This window comes from Armigeres subalbatus, chromosome 2 (genome assembly GCF_024139115.2).
Source record: "Armigeres subalbatus isolate Guangzhou_Male chromosome 2, GZ_Asu_2, whole genome shotgun sequence".
Taxonomy (NCBI): Eukaryota; Metazoa; Arthropoda; class Insecta; order Diptera; family Culicidae; genus Armigeres; species Armigeres subalbatus.
The window spans coordinates 194,104,778-194,128,385 of NC_085140.1; the positions used below are offsets into that span (position 1 = coordinate 194,104,778).

The 23,608-nt window shown below is 40.3% G+C and overlaps 3 protein-coding genes and 1 long non-coding RNA gene across 7 annotated transcripts; 3 read left to right on the forward strand and 1 right to left on the reverse strand.

The window, feature by feature from the left end:
* Positions 1-347: 347 nt before the first annotated feature.
* Positions 348-9,103, forward strand: LOC134215685 (uncharacterized). The gene is made up of 4 exons (XR_009980271.1): positions 348-461; positions 527-773; positions 833-1,645; positions 8,714-9,103. It is a non-coding gene; the product is annotated as an uncharacterized LOC134215685 (long non-coding RNA).
* A 353-nt stretch (positions 9,104-9,456) lies between these two features.
* On the forward strand, positions 9,457-11,046 carry LOC134215686 (uncharacterized). Of its 4 annotated transcripts, none has more exons than XM_062694814.1 (4): positions 9,457-9,500; positions 9,656-9,794; positions 9,871-10,267; positions 10,356-11,046. In XM_062694814.1, exons 1-4 carry the CDS (start codon positions 9,472-9,474, stop codon positions 10,862-10,864), a joined length of 1,074 nt encoding a protein of 357 aa, XP_062550798.1. In that variant the 5' UTR covers positions 9,457-9,471; the 3' UTR covers positions 10,865-11,046. The 4 variants fall into 4 exon arrangements, with proteins under 4 accessions (XP_062550798.1, XP_062550799.1, XP_062550801.1 ...); XM_062694815.1 differs by having other exon boundaries at positions 9,659-9,794; XM_062694817.1 differs by lacking the exon at positions 9,457-9,500 and adding an exon at positions 9,527-9,533 and having other exon boundaries at positions 9,659-9,794; positions 10,356-11,045.
* A 1,625-nt stretch (positions 11,047-12,671) lies between these two features.
* LOC134215687 (ribosome biogenesis protein BRX1 homolog) lies at positions 12,672-14,130 on the reverse strand. The gene is given in 3 exon segments (XM_062694818.1): positions 12,672-13,649; positions 13,652-13,763; positions 13,828-14,130. Coding segments are annotated over 3 exon segments (1,173 nt in total). The 5' UTR covers positions 13,990-14,130; the 3' UTR covers positions 12,672-12,750.
* Positions 14,131-15,994: 1,864 nt separating this feature from the next.
* On the forward strand, positions 15,995-23,565 carry LOC134211438 (choline transporter-like 1). The gene is made up of 5 exons (XM_062688289.1): positions 15,995-16,295; positions 17,428-18,499; positions 18,722-19,001; positions 19,071-19,233; positions 22,437-23,565. The coding sequence occupies exons 1-5, from the start codon at positions 16,188-16,190 to the stop codon at positions 22,884-22,886; spliced, it is 2,073 nt and encodes a 690-aa protein (XP_062544273.1). The 5' UTR covers positions 15,995-16,187; the 3' UTR covers positions 22,887-23,565.
* Positions 23,566-23,608: the final 43 nt, after the last annotated feature.

A 23,608-nucleotide genomic window follows, 5' to 3' on the forward strand; every position in this document is an offset into this window, starting at 1 on the left:
CTAGAAGACGTTTCCGAGCGCTATAGCTTTCTCTTCATCAGTCCCCTCACAGCAAAAAGAAATGTAATGTCCTCCAATGTAAATCATGCTATGTACTTAAATTTCAATGTAACAGGTATTTTCAGATGTATCTTCACATTCACTTCAACACAATATTACATCGCTCTTCAAATTACACAAAAATGAATTCGCTTTTATGATTACATTTTTTCTGTGTATAAATACATAAAAATAACACCAATATTACATAGATGAAGATGCAACCCATTAGTTATAATATGACTGTGTGAAATTACACACAAAAAATGTAAAATCGCATAATATTGAAATACAAATTTAAATCTAGCAACACTGTTCATCCGCCGTTCGTGCGAATCGTCAAAGAAGTTCATCACATCAGTCCGCCATCTTCCTCAGCGCAGAATTTTATTTTTTGAAAAGGATTTTTCGGAGATTTATTGGTAATATATTATTACTTATTTCTGTTCTTTTAAATGTTCTCTAATGTACTTTTTTTCTTTTGCAGCTTTATTTAAAAAGGAAATCGGATATCAGGAATCCCTGACGAAACCCGAATATTCGGAATCCCCAACTCGGGAGTTCTTTTGTGCAGACATTGCGGCACCCAAAACTACGTTAAAAAATCGTTCCGGGCGATGAGAAGCGGCCAAGATTCCACCCCTTGCAATCCGTAGAAAGTGATTTGTCCTCGGAAGCCTTTTTCCTCGGTCTTCAGTAACCCCGTTCGGAATGCATTTTCTAGAAAAAATCAGGTAAGAATCTTTACTTTTTGTTGCTGTTTTTCATTTCCACAACCATAACTACTTTCCAGGAACCAATTGACACCGTAAGCGTAGCACGATTTGTAGGACAAGTATCTCAAGGATGATATACCGGTCGCATGGGTTGCATACTCATCACATCTGCGGGGTGTATGTTGGAGGCACCTGAAATTGAAGGGATTTTTTCAACATTCAACTATGTAGTCCAGAGCTAGCTGATGTTAAATATTTTCTAAAGATAGTCCGGAATTTGCATGAAAAACGAAGACTTTACCGTTTGAAGTGACGCCGAAGAAATGCAAACAAATATGTATATTTTCTCAAGTTTTCGTTGTGAACGACTTTGAGCCAGAATCATCCTCGTACTAACACAATCGAGAAGGCTAACGAGGGATCTCCACACAAACATGCGATTCGTCGAAGAAGTTGTTATCATTCCTACCACGCCCCTGCGCAACAAAATTGCCGTGTTCGAGCCACATTTGATGAAGAGTCTGCGTCTCTCCCACCAAGCTGCAGGAAAAGTATGAACGCTGGGTTAACTTTGTACCGAAAGTGTCCGTTCTGGAGCAGAACACCATCAATCTTGATCCGAGATCGAGGAGTTGTTGGACTTCAACAACATTATTGTTCAGATCACGAATCCTTCCGCACAATGTTACAATCGACGCAGCAAAGTTTATCCAAATATTTTGATTATTTGGTCGGGAAGCACAATCTATTTTGATTTCCCCTCTGTCGGAAGTCTGAACCCAAAATGTTCCTCGCCAAGTGGAAATTGTAGTAGTCAGCGAGTGGAACATGCCGCCCTGACTTTTGAAGTGATTCATCCGGCGAACCTTGGATATTGCATAGTAGCGCAGGTATGAGGTATAAAGTAAATTTAAAGGATAATACCATTCTCGCTGACCTTTTCAAAAGGACCAAAGTAACATTTTTTCATGAATTAAATTGAGTGTTGCAATCAACAGACCAATATAAAAGCTTGATTGCAGTACTCAAATTATTCATAAAAAAATGTTACTTTGATCCTTTTGAAAAATAAAGTGAGAATTGTTTCAACCGTTTTTTGGCGCGAATAATTCGAAAAAATTTACAAGTTGCAAATTGAATTAAAGATGTGTAACAATGGTAAGCAGCACAACTGTTCTGTATGTTCCGATATTCATTTGAGAGGAGAGAAATATGTGTGAGTCATTCGAATTAATTTCAATTTTGGAATTCGTAAGGAAATACTTTTTGAATTTTAAATGGTATAGTATTCCGTCCCGAGCGGAATTACTATTACGATATCGAAGCGAAGACGATCCTTCTAGAATTTCAAAAGGGATCCCGAATGAAGTCGTTTCTGGATTTCAAAAATAAACCATTAGGGAATCCGAAATAAATCTCTTAGGAGTGCACAGTGAATTCTTTTAGAAATGCACAGTAAATCCTTTTGAGATTCCGGAGGGAATCACTGCGGGATTTGGAAGGGAATCCTTGCGGAATTCGGAAAGCAATTCTCGCGGGATTCCGAAGAGAATTACTATGGGATTCGGAAACTAATTCTTATGGGACTCGGAAGAGAATCCTTGCCGGATTCTGAAGGGAATCCTTACCGGATTTCGAAGGGAATCTTTACCGGACTCAAAGAGAATCCTTGTCGGTTTCAAAAGGGAATCCTTACCGGATTCCGAAGAGAATTCTTAAAGTATTCCGAAGGGAATCCTTACCGGATTCCGAAGGGAATCCTTACCGGATTCCGAAGGGAATCCTTACCGGATTCCGAAGAGAATCTATGCGGGATTCCAAAGGGAATCCTGCATGGATTCCCCTTGGAATTCCGCATGGATTCCCTTTTGAATCCTGCATGGAGGGAATCCATGCAGGATTCTGAAAGGAATCCTTGTGATATTCCGAAGGGAATCCTTGTGAGATTCCGAAGGGAATCCTTGTGAGATTCCGAAGGGAATTCTTTTGGGATTCCGAAGGGAATACTTACGAGATTCCGAAGGGAATACTTGCGGGATTCTAAGGAAATACTTGCGGGATTCCAAAAAGAATCCATGCGGGATACCAAAGAGAATCCATGCGGGACTCCAAAGGGAATCCATGCGGGACTCCAAAGGGAATCCATGCAGTATTCCAAAGGGAATCCATGCGGGATTCCAAAGGAAATCCATGCGGGACTCCAAAGGGATTCCAAAGGGAATCCATGCAGGATTCCAAAAGGAATCCATGCGGAATTCCAAAGGGAATCCATGCAGGATTTCAAAGGGAATCCATGCGGGATTCCAAAAGAAATCCTTGTGATATTCCGAAGGGAATCCTTGGGAGATTCCGAAGGGAATTCCATGCGGGACTCCAAAGGGAATCCATGCGGGATTCCAAAGGGAATCCATGCGGGACTCTAAAGGGAATCCATGCGGGATTCCAAAGGGAATCCATGTGGGATTCCAAAAAAAATGCATGCGGGATTTCAAAGGGGATACTCCGAAGGAAATCCATGCGGGATTCCGGATTCCAAAGGGAATACTTACGAGATTCCGAAGGGAATACTTGCGGGATTCTGAAGAAATACTTGCGGGATTCCAAAGGGAATCCAAAGGGAAACCATGCGGGATTTCAAAGGGAATCCATGCGGGATTCCGAAGGAAATCCATGCGGGATTCCGAAGGAAATCCATGCGGGATTCCAAAGGGAATCCATGCGGGATTCCAAAGGGAATCCATGTGGGATTCCAAAGGGAATCCAAAGGGATTCCAAAGCGAATCCAAAGGAATTCCAAAGGGAATCCATGAGGGATTCCAAAGGGAATCCATGAGGGATTCCGAAGGGAATCCATGCGGAATTCCAAAGGGAGTCCATGCGGGATTCCGAAGGGAATCCATGCGGGATTCCAAGGGGAATCCATGCGGGATTCCAAGGGGAATCCATGCGGGATTCCATGCGGAACTCCAAAGGGAATCCATGCGGGATTCCAAAGGGGATCCATGCGGGTCTCCAAAGGGAATCCATGCGGGATTCCAAAGGAAATTCATGCGGGATTCCAAAGGAAATCCATGCGGGACTCCAAAGGGAATCCATGCGGGATTCCAAAGGGAATCCATGTGGGATTCCAAAAAGAATGCATGCGGGATTCCAAAGGGAATCCATGCGGGATTCCAAAGGGAATCCAAAGGGAAACCATGCGGGATTTCAAAGGGAATCCATGCGGGATTCCGAAGGGAATCCATGCGGGATTCCGAAGGGAATCCATGCGGGATTCCGAAGGGAATCCATGCGGGATTCCAAAGGGAATCTATGGGGGATTCCAAAGGGAATCCATTTGGGATTCCGAAGGGAATCCATTTGGGATTCCGAAGGGAATCCATGCGGGATTTCAAAGGGAATCCATGTGAAATTCAAAAGGGAATCCATGCGGGATTCCAAAGGGAATCCATGCGGGATTCCAAAGGAAATCCAAAGGGATTCCAAAGGGAATCCATGCGGGATTTCAAAGGGAATCCATGAGGGATTCCGAAGAGAATCCATGCGGAATTCCAAAGGGAATCCATGCGGGATTTCGAAGGGAATCCATGTGGGATTACAAAGGGAATCCATGCGAAATTCCAAAGGGAATCCATGCGAGATTCCAAAGGAAATCCATGCGGGATTCCAAAGGGAGTCTATGCGGGATTCCAAAGGGAAACTATGCGAGATTCCAAAGGGAAACCATGCGAGATTCCAAAGGAAATCTATGTGGGATTCCAAAGGGAATCCATCGCGATTCCAAAGGGAATCCAAAAGGATTCCAAAAGGAATCCATACGGGATTTCAAAGGGAATCCATGAGGAATTCCGAAGGGAATCCATGCGGAATTCCAAAGGGAATCCATGCGGGATTCCAAAGGGAATCCATGTGAAATTCGAAAGGGAATCCATGCGGGATTCCAAAGGGAATCCATGCGGGACTCCAAAGGGAATCCATGTGGGATCACTTGTCATAAGACGAGTTTGTACAATCCCATTAAATTTCACCACCTAATTGTACCTTGACAGATACGTATTTTGACCTCAACAGTAATGTCGTCTTCAGTGTCTTGTACTTGACTCGACTCGAGTTGGGGAATCCATGCGGGATTCTAAAAGGAATCCATATGGAATTCCACAGGTAATCCGAGCGGGATTCCAAAGGGAATCCATGCGGGATTCCAAAGGGACTCCATGCGGGATTCCAAAGGGAATCCATGTGGGATTCCAAAGGGAATCCAAAGGGATTCCAAAGCGAATCCAAAGGAATTCCAAAGGGAATCCATGAGGGATTCCAAAGGGAATCCATGAGGGATTCCGAAGGGAATCCATGCGGAATTCCAAAGGGAATCCATGCGGGATTCCGAAGGGAATCCATGCGGGATTCCAAGGGGAATCCATGCGGGATTCCATGCGGAACTCCAAAGGGAATCCATGCGGGATTCCAAAGGGAATCCATGCGGGTCTCCAAAAGGAATCCATGCGGGATTCCAAAGGAAATCCATGCGGGATTCCAAAGGAAATCCATGCGGGACTCCAAAGGGAATCCATGCGGGATTCCAAAGGGAATCCATGTGGGATTCCAAAAAGAATGCATGCGGGATTCCAAAGGGAATCCATGCGGGATTCCAAAGGGAATCCAAAGGGAAACCATGCGGGATTTCAAAGGGAATCCATGCGGGATTCCGAAGGGAATCCATGCGGGATTCCGAAGGGAATCCATGCGGGATTCCAAAGGGAATCTATGGGGGATTCCAAAGGGAATCCATTTGGGATTCCGAAGGGAATCCATTTGGGATTCCAAAGGGAATCCATGCGGGATTTCAAAGGGAATCCATGTGAAATTCAAAAGGGAATCCATGCGGGATTCCAAAGGGAATCCATGCGGGATTCCAAAGGGATTCCAAAGGGAATCCATGCGGGATTTCATAGGGAATCCATGAGGGATTCCGAAGAGAATCCATGCGGAATTCCAAAGGGAATCCATGCGGGATTTCGAAGGGAATCCATGTGGGATTACAAAGGGAATCCATGCGAAATTCCAAAGGGAATCCATGCGGGATTCCAAAGGAAATCCATGCAGGATTCAAAAGGGAATCTATGCGGGATTCCAAAGGTATTCTATGCGGAAGTCCAAAGGGAATCCATGCGGGATTCCAAATGAAATCCATGCGGGATTCCAAAGGAAATCCATGCGGGACTCCAAAGGGAATCCAAAAGGATTCCAAAAGGAATCCATACGGGATTTCAAAGGGAATCCATGAGGGATTTCGAAGGGAATCCATGCGGAATTCCAAAGGGAATCCATGCGGGATTCCATGTGGGATTCCAAAGGGAATCCATGTGAAATTCGAAAGGGAATCCATGCGGGATTCCAAAGGGAATCCATGCGGGACTCCAAAGGGAATCCATGTGGGATCACTTGTCATAAGACGAGTTTGTACAATCCCATTAAATTTCACCACCTAATTGTACCTTGACAGATACGTATTTTGACCTCAACAGTAAGGTCGTCTTCAGTGTCTTGTACTTGACTCGACTCGAGTTGGGGAATCCATGCGGGATTCTAAAAGGAATCCATATGGAATTCCACAGGTAATCCGAGCGGGATTCCAAAGGGAATCCATGCGGGATTCCAAAGGGAATCCATGCGGGATTCCAAAGGGAATCCACGCGGGATTCCAAAGGAAATTCATGTGGGATTCCAAAAGGAATCCTTGTGATATTCCGATGGGAATCCTTGTGAGATTCCGAAGGGAATCCTTGTGAGATTCCGAAGGGAATACTTGCGGGATTCCGAAGGGAATACTTGCGGGATTCCGAAGGGAATGCTTGCGGGATTCCGAAAAGAATATTTACGGGATTCCGATTCCCTTCGGGATTTCGAACCAAATCTTCACGAAGGAAATTCTTGCGGAATACCGAAGGAAATACTTGCAGAATTCTGAAGGGATTACTTGTGGGAATCCGAAAAGAATTATTGTGGGATTCCGAAAGGAATCCTTGCGTGATTTCGAATGTAATCCTTAAAGGATTACGAAGTGAATCATTGTGGAATTCGGTCAGGAAGAGATTCCGAAGAGATTCCTTGTCGGCAGTGTTGGGAAAAACTCAAAATCTCAAAACTCATAAACGATTCAAATCACTCGTGAGTTGAAACGCACCCAACTCAGCACCTAAAAAATCATTGCTGAGTTGAATCATCCATTTGAATCATCGTAGGTTTTCTTTTGTTCTTCTTCGTAAAATAACAGTAAATTAACCTTCAACACATAGAACATTGGATACTCTTGCGTGTGTAAACAATAAATTGCCCCCAAATTGATTATAAACACTTTTAAGAGCGAAATGATGTTTTTGGGAAATGAGTGAAATGATCCGTTTTATTATGAAAAACTCAGACGTGATGCTTTAAAATCGCAAATGAGTTAGTTCGCGCAGAAGCGAAGAAAATTTGTATGGGGTACAGAAGGTGTTCCTTCACAATCCCATCGGAATTTTCGAAGAATTCCTCTTGGAACCCCAAATCCCCCTTCAGAGTCCCAAAAGGATTATGTTTGGAATACAAAGAGAATCCTTCTAGGTCTCCCAAAGAATGCCTTTTTGAATCCGAATAGAAAAACCCAAAAGGATGCCCTTCAAAATACCTAAAAGTTTTTCTCATCGGAGCTCAAAAGAACTCGCTTTGGATTTAGGACCCACTTTGTAATCTCAAAAGGATTTACTGTAAACTCTTAGAAATATGTATATATGTAGTATTATTTTCAGAATTCTTAAAAGAATCACTTCCCTTCGGATTCCCCGAAGAACTTCCCTGGAATCGCTGAAGGTTCTCTTCAGAATCCTCGAAGGATTCCCTTCGGAATCCCCGAAGAATTACCATCGGAATCCAAGAAAAATCGCTTCGGATTTATTTTGGAGGATTACCTTCTCATTAGGATTTCCTTTGAATTCCATAGGGATATCTTTCGGAGTGTCATAAAGATTCCACTCTGTATCTTATAAAAACTTCCTTCAAAATATCTTATGGATTCCCTTCAAAAACTCATAATGCTTCGTTTTGGAATCCCATAAGGATTCCCTCTGGAATCTCCTATAGGATTCCCGTCAAGTTCCATATAAGGATTTCTTTCGAAATCCCGTAAAAACTCCCTTTCGAATCCAATACGGACTTGTTGAAATATCATTAGTGTTCCCTTCAGATCCCAGAAGGATTCCCTTCGGAATAACCAGAAGGATATTCTTTGGAATATCAGAAGGATTCTCTTTTGAGTCTCAAGTTTTTTATTAATCCCAGAAGAATTTTTCTCGAAATCCCAGAAAGATTTCATTTGGAATCCCATTAGGACTCCATTTGAATATCCAACAGAATTCCAGTTAGAATCCCAGAATGATCCTATTCAACATCCCAGATGGTTCTTTTCAGAATCTTAGATGGATTCTGTTCAGTATCCCACAAGGATGTTAACGATCATTCAGTAATTTGCGTTCGATCATTTAGTAGTTTGTCAATAACACATTCCAGAAGCTGAATTTCAAAATATGTTGTATGGTGTACTTCTAGTGCGAAGGTTTTTCTACAACTTTGCCTAATGGTTCGTTATTAGGATTCAACTAATAACGGAGTTAGAGCGATAGTTGCAGTAACTTAAACTAAATGATTGGAATTTTGTTATCATTTAGTCTTTAGATATCCTTCGTAATTCTAGAAGAATGCCTTTCAAAAGTCTAGAGTGATCCTTAGGAAATTCCAGAAAGATACCTTTCGGAATCCCAAAAGGTTTCCCTATGGAATCTAAATTTTCTCCATGTGAACTCTAGCAAATCCTTCAATACTGGGGATTCATAAGTGATGATTTTGTTTCGAAAAATAACAAAACATGAATCGTTCTAAAACATATTTTTTATCGCTCTACTAAACTTTTTTTTCGTTTTCAGCGTATGACGTCACCCAAGACCCATGAAGCGGATTCCGAGCCGCTCGGCTATGTTGTTTTCCACGATGGCAACTCATCTGAAACCGACCTGCGAGTTTCGAGTAAGAAGCCGCTGACCTTTCGCCTTATCGTAAGGTCATATTCACAATGGCTTTTGCCCTGGCTGATATTGCCATTACATTTCAGACTGATCAGGACAACGCATCAAAAATTAAAAAAACTAAAAATGGTCACTGAATTGCACTGGACCGCTTCAGCTGGCTATAAAAACCCATCTGTGGGCATAACATTATGTTAATTATAGAAATTTATATTATAATATAATAGATAAATCGATAAATAATTGTTTTTATATTAAATATCATGCCAATTCAATGATAATAAATTTAAAAACGAAAATGCCACGCCATGAAAATTAATTCACCGAAATAAATTTATTCAACGCCATGCAGTACGCATGGTTTTACATCACATTCTTTTACATCGTTTCAATTACATCATCTTATTTATTACATCGAAAGAAATTACGTCGCTCTTGTTTATTACACAGCAAGCTGTCGAGTACATCGCACAATGTAATATTAAACAAGCGATGGATTCAATGGGTTGCAGCGATTTCGATGTAATATTCAACAACTTTTTTTGCTGTGTGGGTCTTGCCACCCACCATGTACAACAGGCAATTTTCGAATGTCACGCTAGTTTTGTTTCGCGCCGTACAAAATTGGTCAACCTAATTCAGGCGCGATTGACGAACCCATGGTTTTTGTTTCTTTGTTTTTGTCATTGTAAGTTTATCGCCGCCATCCCCGCCATCATCCGTCAGAAAAGCCGTTGCGCTTTCATTGCTGTTTTTTCCATTTTTTCGAGTGCTTTAAATTTAGTGAATTAATTTGTATAGAATAAGTACAAGACGGGTCTTTAAATTTTTTGTTTTATCCAGTAGTCAATTCCAAACGACAAATATGGGAATATTTCACAGTAAAATTTCACCAATGAACAAACAAAGCGAGCAGCTGAACAACTTCGTTGACCCACGATCGCCAACGTTCAACATCAACCGCAGTCCCATTGGAATAGAAGTAGGATTTTTTTTTGCGCTGTCTAGGATTAAATCTTATAGTTTAAGTTAATTTGTATAATTTACTACATTCTTAGACTGTCCTCGATAAACCTAGCATTACCAAAGTGCGTGATCTAACGGCAGACCTAACGGAAATTTTGGACCATGCCCAGACACCCGACCGATTCGCCACTTCCGATAAGCTACAATCCGCATTGGACCCGCGCTCTCAAGCTTGTTCTTGCGCACCCGCTGGTGCTGAACGACTCGATGCATCCAATAGGAGTTTACGGGGCAGCTCCGTCGAGTACGAGGAGATCGATTGCGATGGTGAACTCTCGTTTAAGGATTGTACCGCGACAGATATTTCCGAGGTACTCAGCGTCGGTCCCACTGATGGAACCAGCGGAAGCATTTTCAGCAACGACACCAGTTTGAACACGGAACTGAAAGCGGACATCGACAACATAATTCAGAAACTGTATGACGCAGGTAGATAACATTTTCCTTTATTTTTTACCAAAATAGCGTAAACTGCGCAAATAAATTTAACTGTGCTTATTTTGTTCATTGATTGCAGGTAGCCTCAAAGATCCACGATCACCATCGGTCGATATCCAGCGCACTCCCATCGTTTTTCAAGAAAAGCAAGAACCCATCAACGACGACGAAGATCAAACTGAGATTCAAACGAAAGAGGAAAAAGGCGTCGAACAACCTTCCGCCCAGGTACCACAGCAGGACATTATCAAAGAGGATGAAACAAAAACTACAACAACCAAACTAACCATCGTTCATCAAGACGAGAACACAACTACACCGCTGATGAGCATAACACCGAAGCGAAACAAATCGGATCTGAGTGCAAGGAAAACGGCTCAGTGGCCCTCGTACCCTCTGGGATGTGTTACCAATGTGCAACCGCTGAGCAACAGTACCGGAGGCAATAATGTGTTGCGTAAGACGGCATTGATTGGATCGATGAAACAGAGTGGTGCCAGCACTGGGTTGGGGTCAGGCACAGAAATGATTCCCGCTGGAAAGAAACTGCAAACGCGTTCTAAGATTCCCACATTTAGGATGAAATAATCTTAAGATTTCCATATTTTCATTAATTTCTGAAGTGTGATGGATTCAGCAAAACACTATTTTTAATTAGAATAGTCTTAACTATCATTTACAAACTGTCGCATTGATTTTTTTGACAACATTTCTTCATTCCTTTATTTTAGAACGATTTGTACACATTTCACGCATTAAACATAAGAAAAAGTAAAAACATGTTTTCTCGTTTTAATGAGCCTTTATCTGTTCCCTCGTGATTGTCAACATTTAACAAAAAAGCGGAGTTTCATACAAATATTGGTACCGTGACCTGCCCTAATTCCGCGCATCGCCTAATACCGTGGTTTTCATAAAAAATCAGAACCTGGCTATCATGGACATCACATCATTTGATGAAATGTTCAAACATAATATGTTTGAACATTTCACCAAATAATACGATGTCCATGATAGCCAGGTTCTGATTTTTGATAAAAACCACGGTATTAGGCGATGCGCGGAATTAGGGCAGGTCACGGTAATGTGCGAAAATTCCATAATTTGTTTCGCATGATGAGTTAGCAAAAGAATAGAAGTTTACATAAATGCAAATAACTCTTTTATTAAACCATGGTCTTAATAAAAAACTCGCATTCAGTCAAGACACCAATATCAATTAGGAACACCATTTTCTTCACAATTTTGACGCAATGAGTGATCGTCATAAAATCAAGTCGATCAAGGCCTTTACGAATGCAACTTGGTGCGAAAAATCAAGTAAGAATTACTAGATGAAAAGTTGATCAATCTTTTCCTTTGTACATACACAGGCACACCCACAGTTCGTCAAGCCGATTGGTCAGTATACGCGAGGAGAAGTGGATGAATGCTGTCATCAGAGGAAAAGTAGAATCACTGAAATTTAACACGGCAAGGTATAGCCAATGGAATTGAAAATAATTTTAAAAATTACAAACCGAGATTTTTTTTGAAAATGATTTATTAGGCGGGATTAGAAATTCAATAAACATTAAAAGTACTACCATCTCCGGAATCATTTCAAGAAAAAACTTCATTGTCTTTAACAATCAAATTAATATATGTATAATGTAGATAATCAAATTTCTAACCTCATGCTATAAATTATTTGTAAATAAATGCCATTTTGAAATTTTGAAAATTATTTTGAGAGTTGCATCCCATACCTCGCTGCGACATTTTTTTCATGATTCTACTTTTTCTTTTGATGACAGAATTCATTCTTCTCTTAGCGTATTAGGGATCCTACATTAATATAGGATCCCTAACTTCTACTGTGTGTCGTTTATAAAAAGATAGTAACTCAAGCTCTATCTGGTAAAAGGGCGAATGTCGCAAGAGAGGATTCTCTTCGTCGACTTCCCCTCTTTTGAATAAAAGTGACAAGCAGGGGATTTCATGGCGGTTTATCAGCTCAGAAAGCAAGTTTTCATTGTTTTCTTTCGTTCTGAGAGGAGAAACCGCAAAGAAATCATCTGCTTGTCACTTTAATTTAAAAGAGGGGAAGTCGGCGAAGAGAATTCTCTCTTGCGACATTCGCCCTTATTCCAGATAGAGCTTGAACTATCTGTTTAGTGGTAGGAACACATCAAGAATGTGGAATACATCCGATTCTGTTTTTACACGGATTTTTTTTACACGGCCGTACAATCCCATACAATTTTTTTGCAAAGTTGCTCCATTTTGCATGATTTGTCGAGAAATCATAAAACTTTTTTTACACGGATTTTCTAATTTTGAACTGAAAACGGAACGCATCTCCCGTGTAAAAAAGAAATGGGTGTAAACCGGTTCTAAATTAAAATACGATAACTTTGCGAAATATTTAATCTGTATTAATTATATCTCTGTTTTATAGATACATGATTCACTTTCTAATCAAAACACATTCTTCAATCACTATCCTCTGCGGCGGTCTTGCTCTTACCCTTCTTCTTAGCTTTCAGAGACAACTTTTGCTTTTTCTTCTTTCCGTTAGCAACAACTTTTCGAAACTTCTTATCCTTGGCCAGCTGTTTCAGTTTCTTCATCTCGTCCTTCTTCTTCATGCGCTTGTGTTGCTCCTCGATGGCTTTTCGGTCTGCCTCTATCGCTTCCTCTTGTTCTTCCTGCTCCAGCAGTTCCTTAGCCTTCTCCTCTTCGGCGCCCTGGAACACGTCGGCGAATTTATCGAAATCATGCGTAACCTTCGGGGCATTGACTTCCTTATCAATCTTCTGCTTCTGTTTGTGTAGATACTTTTCGTTGGCTGCCTTCTTCAGCAGCTGTCGATGCTTAGCAGGACTCTGATAGCTAGAGTTCTCCCAAATCGCATCGCCACTGAAGGATCCCTCAAAGATTTTGATAGGATTCATTACAAACCGAGGTCCTACCTCAGCTAGACCGCCATCTTCCGACAGAATCTGGAAGTGTCTGTACCATATGCGATTGTCTAAATGAGTGAAGCTGATCACACGATCCACAAACGGCTGGCTCTTCGGGTGGTGATTCGGGACACCGAAAATCTGCGTCAGCAATTCTTTGATAACCGCCAGATGGGGTTGCTTGGAAAATTCCTGATCGAAAGACAGAATTGGGCGGGAGCCCCGTAGACAATTCCCGGTCAGTTTCATCTCGCCCATGGTGTTGATGTTTTCTATCAGAAACTTAACCGACGGCCCTTTTCCTACGTTGGCCAACCACATGTACAGATCCCGCTTGCGTCGTCCCTCGAACAGCACCACCTTGTTGCAGTGTTTCATCTCGCTCATTTCGTTAACCACCGACAACGTCTTCCAGCGTTCCATTTTGGCTCTGACCGGTGATGGGGCATCAGCGTTTTCAAATCCTTCATCAAATGGCGATCGCGATGGTTGATCCCCCTGGCACACAGGACCAACACGCGCTGCTTGTTGACCCATTTTGTCTGTAAAGTGCGATCCATACGATTCACATTAAACAGCAACGGAAGGAAGTTTATGAATATTTACCTTTTTAGGTACCGGTTCATCCGACCGCCTGATATCTTTTAGCAGAATTCCTTCGTCGTCAGATGAGGCATCCAATTCCTCCAGCTTCCGCTTTTTGGTGGCCTTGTTTTTTAGTTTTGCTGCCTTGTTCTTGACTTTTTTATTTTCAGTTTTCAACTTCATTGTGTGTCCGCTTTAATGTACGAGATGAAATATTATTCAATCTACAAAAACCGATAATAATTTATAAAATCAAAAGCGCACGAGTTTCACTTCCAAATCTAACAACACGCGGTCGTCGATAATTATTTTCGATTTGACATTTTTGTATATTTTGCACTTATAAGTATCGCCTCACATCTCACAGCGAAACGCTGGGTGGAAACAAAAACGAGGAGAACCGTAGAAAAAGAAAACAACAAAACAAAAAAGAAGAACACAAAATTCGCGGGAGTATTGTCGGCGTAGGTCCAAATTAGAATTCGGAAGTAGGGACTGTGGAGTTTATTATTGTGATAGGCAAGCGGGAGTCTCCTGATTCTGATCACTCACTGTGTATGACCGAACAACGGCTTGTCTCGATTGCTTCGATTGCTGTTGGCGTGGCTTTCAGTTGACGTCCATGCAAGGCCTACTGCGATAAGTTAAAAGCAATTGCATATTGTATTTGCATAGTTAATACCAGCACTATTTCACTGCCACACATTCCCCCCCTTGTCAGGTTTTTTTTTGTTTTTTTTTTACATAAGAAGGTGTAATTCTATATTTCACTCATTTTATACTATGTCCATGAAAAATACTACTCGACAACAATATCTAGTAGCTTGGGCACATTTCGACACGTATTATTTTCCAATGTCTTTTACGCAATAACGAATGAACGAACTGTGGCACGAACGCCAGTGGCAAGACAAAAACCAGTGGCGAATGTGAAATTTATTAAAACAGTTTGGCACAGGTTTTATTTTTAAGTTGAAGCATCTAGAGAATATACTATTAGAGATTTTATTTTTCAATTGTTGATATGTAACATTCTCCTCCTACTGTCCGACGTGTTCGTAAGCCAGTTTCCCAGAGTAAAGGTTGTATTCGAAGACTTACAATTTATTTCTTCTACACGCTCGGCCAGCACACGACCGATTACCCGATTCCTCTTTTTTCATCTCTTCGCTGCCACTTCCTTCAAAATTTAGGTGTCCGTTTTTTTTGCAGATTGTGGGAAATGTCTAGGGTACAGTCCTATCAGAAGAGTACTGCTTTGTTTCACGTTTGACAGGTCTCCTGTCTTTTGCCTTTCTCGTACACCAAGGTGTTTTTTTTTTAATTTGGCAGTCGATTATAGACCAAATCTTTTGATCCACTGTCAAAATTTGGAATAGATTGCTGAGTGAAAACGACCTATTGAAGGCCCCTACGCAATACGGCGGAACGGCAACGAAAACGGCAGATTTGACAGATAGCCCATATATTTTCTGTCATATTATTTTCCATTTCTGTCGCCGTTCTGCCGAATTGCGTTTGGGGCTTAAGGACAAATTTTTAGTCCCATAAACATTTAAAATGCAAATTAAAAATAGTTCCAGTTCTCCAAAAATTCTGAAAATTTTAAAGTTTGGCTCAGTTTTTCATGCAGATTCAGAATATGTGAAAACCTGTGAAAACATCTATGTATACAAAAGATATTTTAGTTATCAGATAAAGATTGTCGCTGTCCGGAACATCTTTTGCTGGCGAGGATAGGGGAGCTAAATGTCAAAGAAGGAAAATCCATACGATTTGACAGCTTGGTACCCAACATGTTCCGGACAGCAGAACAAAGGGAACCGAAGCGACAATCTTTATTTAGTAACTAAAATATCTTTCATGTATACCCCTAAAAAAACAATTAATATGACCCGTAATATGCTGGTAATATGGGGCACACACTTGTGGTACTCGTACCATGGTACAAGGCAACAAGAAAATAATTTCAAGGCTATCTTTAATGAAGACAATAATTGGTATGGCACTCATTTCAAGATTTTTGTACCATGGTATGAATACCACAAAAATGTGTCCCCCACAAGGTCCCCCATATAAAATGCGAGCCAAGTCATACGACTCTATAGAAGTGTACTCGTGTAGAAGCCGCGGACGCCATCGAACAAAACAACGGAAAACGAAAGAGGATTCAAAAGCAAATTGCGGAAATCGCATCATCAGTCACCCACCAGACCATCATCATTAGTCAGTACTCTACTCTCGCATACGCAGCAAATCTGCTGACAGTGGCGGAGGCGATCGCGTCACCTAGATGGAATTTATGTGAAAAAATATCAACTAAACTCATAAGACAGTACAAGTGAAAATAAGTGAACTCCACCCAGATTGAAAGGCGCGAAATGGGGTGCTTCGAGAGTAAATCCTCCGAGCAGCATCAACCGACAGCCGTTCGCGGATGCACGGACATTTTCTGGCTCGTTGTCTACGTTCTGTTTTGGATCGCATTGGTGAGTGTTTACCGAATTTGTATGAAATGCATCTTCCCCGCTTCCCACTAGGATGGTCCTCAGAGAGCTCAGAAATAAAAACTAGTAGGGAAAATCCAATGATGGTGTACCTCGAGACTTTCCGAATTGTTGATCTATCAAATGTGATTCCTGAACTTTTTTTCTCTTAATTCAACTTTTTGGTTTCGAAACTATCTATTTCAATACCTAGGTGGAAATTAATTATTGGGTTGGAGTGCCGTCGAAAACCAAGACATAATATGCCGCACCCCAAAGCATGGGGAGGAGTTTCGGCGCTACTAAATGCTTAATTGTAATGTCATTATCGAAGTGTTTCAAAAACAATCGATAAGACCGAGAAAAACTTACTTCCTTAAACACCAAACCAATGCAATATGGTACGAAACAAATTTGGTGTAAATAACTTTGTGGCTCTAGATTTGCCTTCTTAAGTGCATTACGTCATAACTGATTGAATGTTCCTATTTGGTAATAGGCATTTACTTAAATTTAACTTTTTTTCTTATTATTAAATTGAATGATGTATTTATTTAAGGATTACTGTTATTACAATATATGTGTATTGGTTAAAAAATCGTATTCACCTATAATATGTTTCAATACAAATCCTTCACAGTTGTTTTTGATATATCCTCATGCTTATAAAAAGGATACTTCGTGAAGCATGACGATCCATACAACATTCTCAGATGCTTCATACGAAAAGTGTGAGAAAATGAGGAGGGGAAATTTAACTGTGTTTAGCTAATTTTGGCTGTGGGAATACAAAGATTGTAGTCATTGCACACTGCTTGCGAGCACCTTATTTGATGCAAAAACTCAGAAAATTAGTTTTTTTTGTATTTCGATTTTATTATAAAAGGATAATGATACATATGTCAAATATAATGCTTCTTTTTTTAAATTGATTTGATGCACTAAGCTTAGCTGAAAAGTACAAAACAATCTCCATTTATAATAGCTTCTGTAATAATATGTGACTCACGAGTGACGCATACCAGCATAGCGAGCAAGCTTGGCATATTAATGAACTAATGCGAATTGCCGACAAGTCCAACCAACCGCTCACTAGATTTAATTAACGCTTGTCTTATTTCTCGCCACTCCACAGCTTGTCATCGCCGTTTTTTCGTTCGTATACGGCAATCCACTGCGTGTCATAAATGGGTATGACTCCTTTGGGAACACATGCGGCGTCTCCAGCAACGAAAAATTTTCCCATTTCCCCCTGTCCGGGATGAACACCAAGGACAAGCCGTACGTGTTCTTCCTCGACATCAAAGAACTACGGCAGACCCTGAAGATCTGCGTGAAGGAATGTCCGCAAAAGGAAATAGGCAGTGCAATGGAACTGTATCGTTACTACGAGGAACGTGACACGAAGTACTGTCGATACGACTTCAATATGAGCTTGCTGACAGCCCCGGATGCCAATGGGCCGAAATACTTTGCTTTTGCTGGACCGTGTCCGAAGTTTCCAGTTTACGAGTCCAGTTCCGTGCTGCACCGGTGCATCCCATCAGGAAAGAATGCTCCAACCAAGGTGGTGAAAGACATGTATGCGCTGGTAAACTCATTCGGGGCAGCTCAACAGGTGTTCAGTGACATATACAAAACGTGGCCAACGGTGCTGCTGCTTGTCGGATTGAGTTTGATTTTCTCAATCATAATGATACTGATGCTTCACTGGCTAACCGCCATTATTTCGTGGTTGATTTGTATTTTCGTCGCTGTTGCTAGCATCGGAATCACCGCAGTCTTGTGGTGGTCTTATTATAAACAAAAGCATTCCATTGATACCGATACAAAGCTGTCATATCTGGAAGAGTTGGTGCGAAATGAGACCACTATCTATGTTTTGGCTATTTTGGCCACATTCATCATGATCATTCTGCTGGTAATCATCTACTATTTACGTGAAAAGTTGACCGGACTGGCGGCTCTGTTCGAGGAGGCCGGTAAATGTATGGTGGCGATACCCGGATTAGCTGGGCCTCCAGTTCTTGCGTTCATTTCCTTAGCCATTTTTCTATCGTTTTGGATGGTGGTCATAGTGTGTTTAGCCACTGCCAACTACCCGAATGTTAAACCACTTCTGCCATTCACCCAACTCAAGGAGAATCCCAACAAGACTGAAGCAGCCATTAGACCTGATATGTCCGTAAACAACAACACATATAAATGTAACGTATTTCCATATTTGAATTTATATTCACAATCAATTAAAAGTTGTGAGAAAGAAGATATAATTTGTCAGTACTTTTATATCTGTTCACGAATGCCGTGTCTTGCTATGAATCAGATCGCTCGCGATTGTGTAATTACAGATCGCAAGGGTGCTGCCAAAATATATCTTTCCCCATTATCTCCCAGTACATACTTCTAAACTATTCTTTTGATTGTAGCGTTCGATTTAGTCGAATACCCCGAAGCCAACTTCCTGCGCCACATGCTCTGGATTTACATCATCGGGCTGGTTTGGACGAGCGAGTTTATCTTCGCCTGTCAACAGTTGGTCATATCCGGTGCCGTCGCCTATTGGTATTTTGAGAAGCCGACCGACACACCGGTGCTCCAAGCTATCGCCAAGCTGGTGAAGTACCATCTCGGATCTGTGGCAAAAGGTTCGTTCATCATCACACTGTTCAAGATACCGCGACTGATTCTCACCTATCTGTACGCCAAGTAAGTTCAACGGGATGAAACTGAGTGGTTGAGGATTCTACTACTATTTCTAAATTTACGCACTTTTAGATTGAAACGCCACCAACATGAAGGTTCGGAGTGCGCCAGTTGCTGCCTAAAGTGTTGCATTTGTAGCTTTTGGTTGTTGGAGAAATTCATTCGCTACCTAAACCACAATGCGTACACGGTCATTGCAATCGAGAGCGTCAATTTTTGTCCAGCAGCTAAAATTGTAAGTTAATTTCTTTATTTTATTTGACAGTAATGCAGTTTCATTATCACACTCCTGGCAAATCATGGAGTGATGAAACAGGAAAACCTTTAATTTTCATTTTTGTACTTATTTCACAAATGTAAAGCAAATCATGGTTTGGAAATGCTAAATGTATGGACGGTATACCGTGACCTGCCCTAATTCCGCGCATTGTGCTTCCCTAGTAATCTAAATTGATGAATATAGAGGTACTGTTTGTCATACACATCACATTATTTGGTGAAATACACAAATATACCTATATCAGAAAATGTTAGCAAATTATTATTGTGGGTATTTGTGACGTAAATTAGGCGCTAAAAATAAATGTGAAAATGTATGGCTCGACCAGCCAAAATTTGCATCCGCTTAGCGAAACGCTTAAAATTCTGGTTATATTTCCGAGTCTTGTAACTTGATTTTTAAAAGATATTTACTTCCAATATCTCATTGAGCCCATAAAAAATGAGCTGGGTACTGAAATGGTATTTGAATTTCTTGTTTTTGCATTTTTATTGATAAAAACAATTGTCGCGGTGTTAGGCCATCTTCTTCGCCAGTAGTGCCTAATACCGTGACTAGGCTATACCGTGAAGTTGATAATCAGAAAAATAAAACGTAACCATCACATTGAATACATAGACCACTAGACAATATCGTATAGGTATTGAAACATTCATGTTGAATATCTACGACATTTCATGCGTAGGATTACTAGGGAAGCATCATTCAGATGAATCACACATTGCAATATGTATTATTACAATACTTCCTCAAAGAAAAACTTCTGTTGGAAGACTTGAAGATAGTATACATCTAATGAACATACAAATCGTCTTTATTGTGTCGCTCAGCACATACGAATACAACATCATTTATGCGATATTTACCACAGACTATAGACGTAAATATTTTTCCTGTGCAGTTTCCTTTAAAAATGAAGGTAGAGTATTTTTCATCTGAATACAAATCCTCCCATTGTCTTCAAATCTACTTAGACACTCGATTGGATATCATCTATCTAAAACCTAAATAAATGTGAAGTAAACTATTTGAAAAATTAATAAACGCTTTTTAGGGGCCCTCCTAAGCAAGACCATGCTGAGGGTGGCTGGATTCGATTCCCGGTGCCGGTCTAGGAAATTTTCGGATTGGAAATTGTCTCGACTTACCTGGGCATAAAAGTATCATCGTGTTAGCTTCATGATATACGAATGCAAAAATGGTAACCTGGCTAAGAAACCTCGCAGTTAATAACTGTGGAAGTGGTTAATGAACACTAAGCTGCGAGGCGGCTCTGTCCCAGTGTGGGTATGTAATGCCAATAAGAAGAAGAAGAAGAATAAACGCTTTTAAATTGTCAATATTGAGCAATTGCTAACTTCCCAATGAAATGATTCTTTTCCCAGTAGGTATCTGTGTAAAATAGTAAATTTTTATGACGTTTTTTAGTATGTATGACCTAATCATTTAATTGAAATTTGTATATGATTCAATTATTTACACATTTTATTCTAAATGTGCTCTTAAGCTCATCATTTGAGTTTGTTTGATAGGGCACGGTATTAGGCAATTTTCTGCGCGGTATTTGGAATCTTCTTCGGAATGTACGCGGTATTAGGCATATTCATAAGTCAAATTTCGAATACTATTTTCTTCTTTTTTTTAAGTGTTGAAGTACAAAACATATTTTTCTCTTCAAATGTATTTAATATTGATTAACCTTTTGTCTGTGCTCTGGGGTCAATATGACCCCAGGCCACTTTGAGTGGCTGCCATTTTTTTAATTTTCAACCGATTCTCCTAATTTTTGGTAGTTTGGTAAAACTCGCCGAGATCTGTCTCCTAGGTGCAAATTCACTTCAAAAATCTTGAAAATATGCGTTACAGTGTACTTTTTTCAAAAAACTTACGTTGTCTGTGCTCTGGGGTCAAATTGACCCCAAATTGAAATTGCTATAACTTTTTCAATGCTTGGCCAATTTTGGATTTTGGGGCTGTTTCGAAAGATAATTTAATCATCTTTCTGGTCGTAGCCAAAGATTGACTATAGGTGGGCTGGTACATCACGGGGAGGGTTTTCGTAAAAAGGTACAAAAATAGTGATTTTTCATGCTTATTTTACTTATATCTGAAAATCCTACCCATTTTGAACTGCACCTTTTCAAAAAGGTTGTGCAGGAAGGCGTGTGCTTTGATATGAGGCATTGATTAGTTTAGAGCTTGGTCGCTAGGTGGCGGTATATTTGAATTCATTACTTTAGACTACTCAAGTAATTCCGATATATGGAATTTTCCTCATTGTAAATATTCTTATCGCACAAATTTGAAATTTGTGTCTTTAATAAAGTTCGTCTGGTGGGAATGGACTGTCATGTGACGAAATGAATAATTAGGAAATTTACAAATAGGCGGCGCTAGCGGACTTGCAATATTCTTGCATATATGAAATATTGCTTTAGCTTGAGATCCCTCATATCTACACTCAAGTTGTATTCGGCAACCTTTGTCAGGATGTCTAGCACTACAAAGCGGTGCTCAATATAATGAGTACGTCTTCCAATTTTTGAATTTGTGCGATAAGAATATTTACACTGAGGAGAATTCTATATATCGGAATATCTTAAGTAGTCCAAAATAATGAATTCAAATATACCTCCACCTGGCGGCCGAGTTCTAAACTTATCAACGCCTCATGCCAGAGCACATGGCTTCCTGCATAACCTTTTTAAAAAAGGTGCAGTTCAAAATGGGTAGGATTTTCGGATATAAGTAAAATAATCATAAAAAATCACTGGTTTAATACCCTTATTCACTAAAACCCCTCCCCGCAATGTACCCGCCCACCAATAGTTAATCTTTTGTAACGACCAGAAAGATGATTAAATTATCTTTCGAAACAGCCCCAAAAATCCAAAATTGGCCAAGCATTAAAAAAGTTATAGCAATTTCAATTTGGGGTCAATTTGACCCCAGAGCACAGACAACGTAAGTTTTTTTGAGCACAGACAGAAGGTTAAAGTGACATAGTTTTCATGGGTGATTGTTACAAATTGAATTTTATATAGCGAATTTATTGTGGACACGTCCTTAACCCCACGGTAATAGGGCATGTCACGGTACTCGTTTTTGATTGTTGTGCCGATGCATATTTATGTATAATAAATTTGATTATTTTTCAGGCTTGGAACGCATTGGTTGTCAACGCCCTCCAAGTGGCAACCATCAACGGGATCGGCGATTTGGTGTTGTTCTTGGGAAAACTGGCCGTGGCCGCGCTTTGTGGTTTGATTGGGATCCTCATGTTACGCGATAATCCTGATGTTCACTTCTATATGGCGCCAGTCATCATTGTAACGCTCTTCGCATTCTTCGTGGCTCACATCGTACTCTCGCTGTACGAAATGGTGGTGGATACCCTTTTCCTTTGCGTATGCGAAGATAAAACTATCAATGGAAACTCTGGCCGTTGGAAGAAGAGCAACCTAGCTCACCTGTTGGGTGAAGACCCGATAGAGTCGGATGCGGTGGAAGCGCCGATGCAGGCGATCGAACGAGTCCCTATTACTAAACAGCCGTTCTCCGTACAAAGCTTACAAATGACAGAAATTGACGATAAGGCTGCAGCTTAGATTACCTCATTAGTCGCACGTTTGGCATTATTGTGAATTTCTCCTCCAGATTAAGAAGAATGTTTGACTAAATGTGCTTTAAATTTAATCTCATAGCCACTTAACAGTTGCTAAAATCTTAAAAGAAAAAATATGTCATTTTTGACAACCGAAAATGTATTGTTCTTTAGAACACAATCCATCCAAATCATTGTTAAATTAATGCTCGCACACTAAAAATTACATTACATGTTCAAAGAAAGGCTCAAACATATTTGTTTGCATCTGAAAATGATCGTATTCATATTTATATGATATTTATAATATACACTTGGTGAATCAACTTATTCATCAATGTCCCGTTTTGATAAGCCAATTATAAACATATACAAAAACTGATTAACTGCAACAGATCACATTAAGCTATTTTCTCATAGGTTGCCTTCCATTCTCACTTATTGAAAAGTAGACCCAGTTTTGATAATTCATTGTTAGAAGAGTTTATTTTTACAGATTCTATTCTGCCATGTATTGGATGTTATACAAGGTCGGCTCATATTGTAAGATCATAGTTTATCAGATGAATTACTAAGTTTTAATATTTACTTATTATACACTTGAATTAATGTAAGCATCGAAATTTAATAAAATTGTAACGTCAAACTGTTAAATTAATACAAATATCAAGCTGGTCGCCATACGCATTATGAATTCATTCATTCATTTATTTAGTTAACATCTAA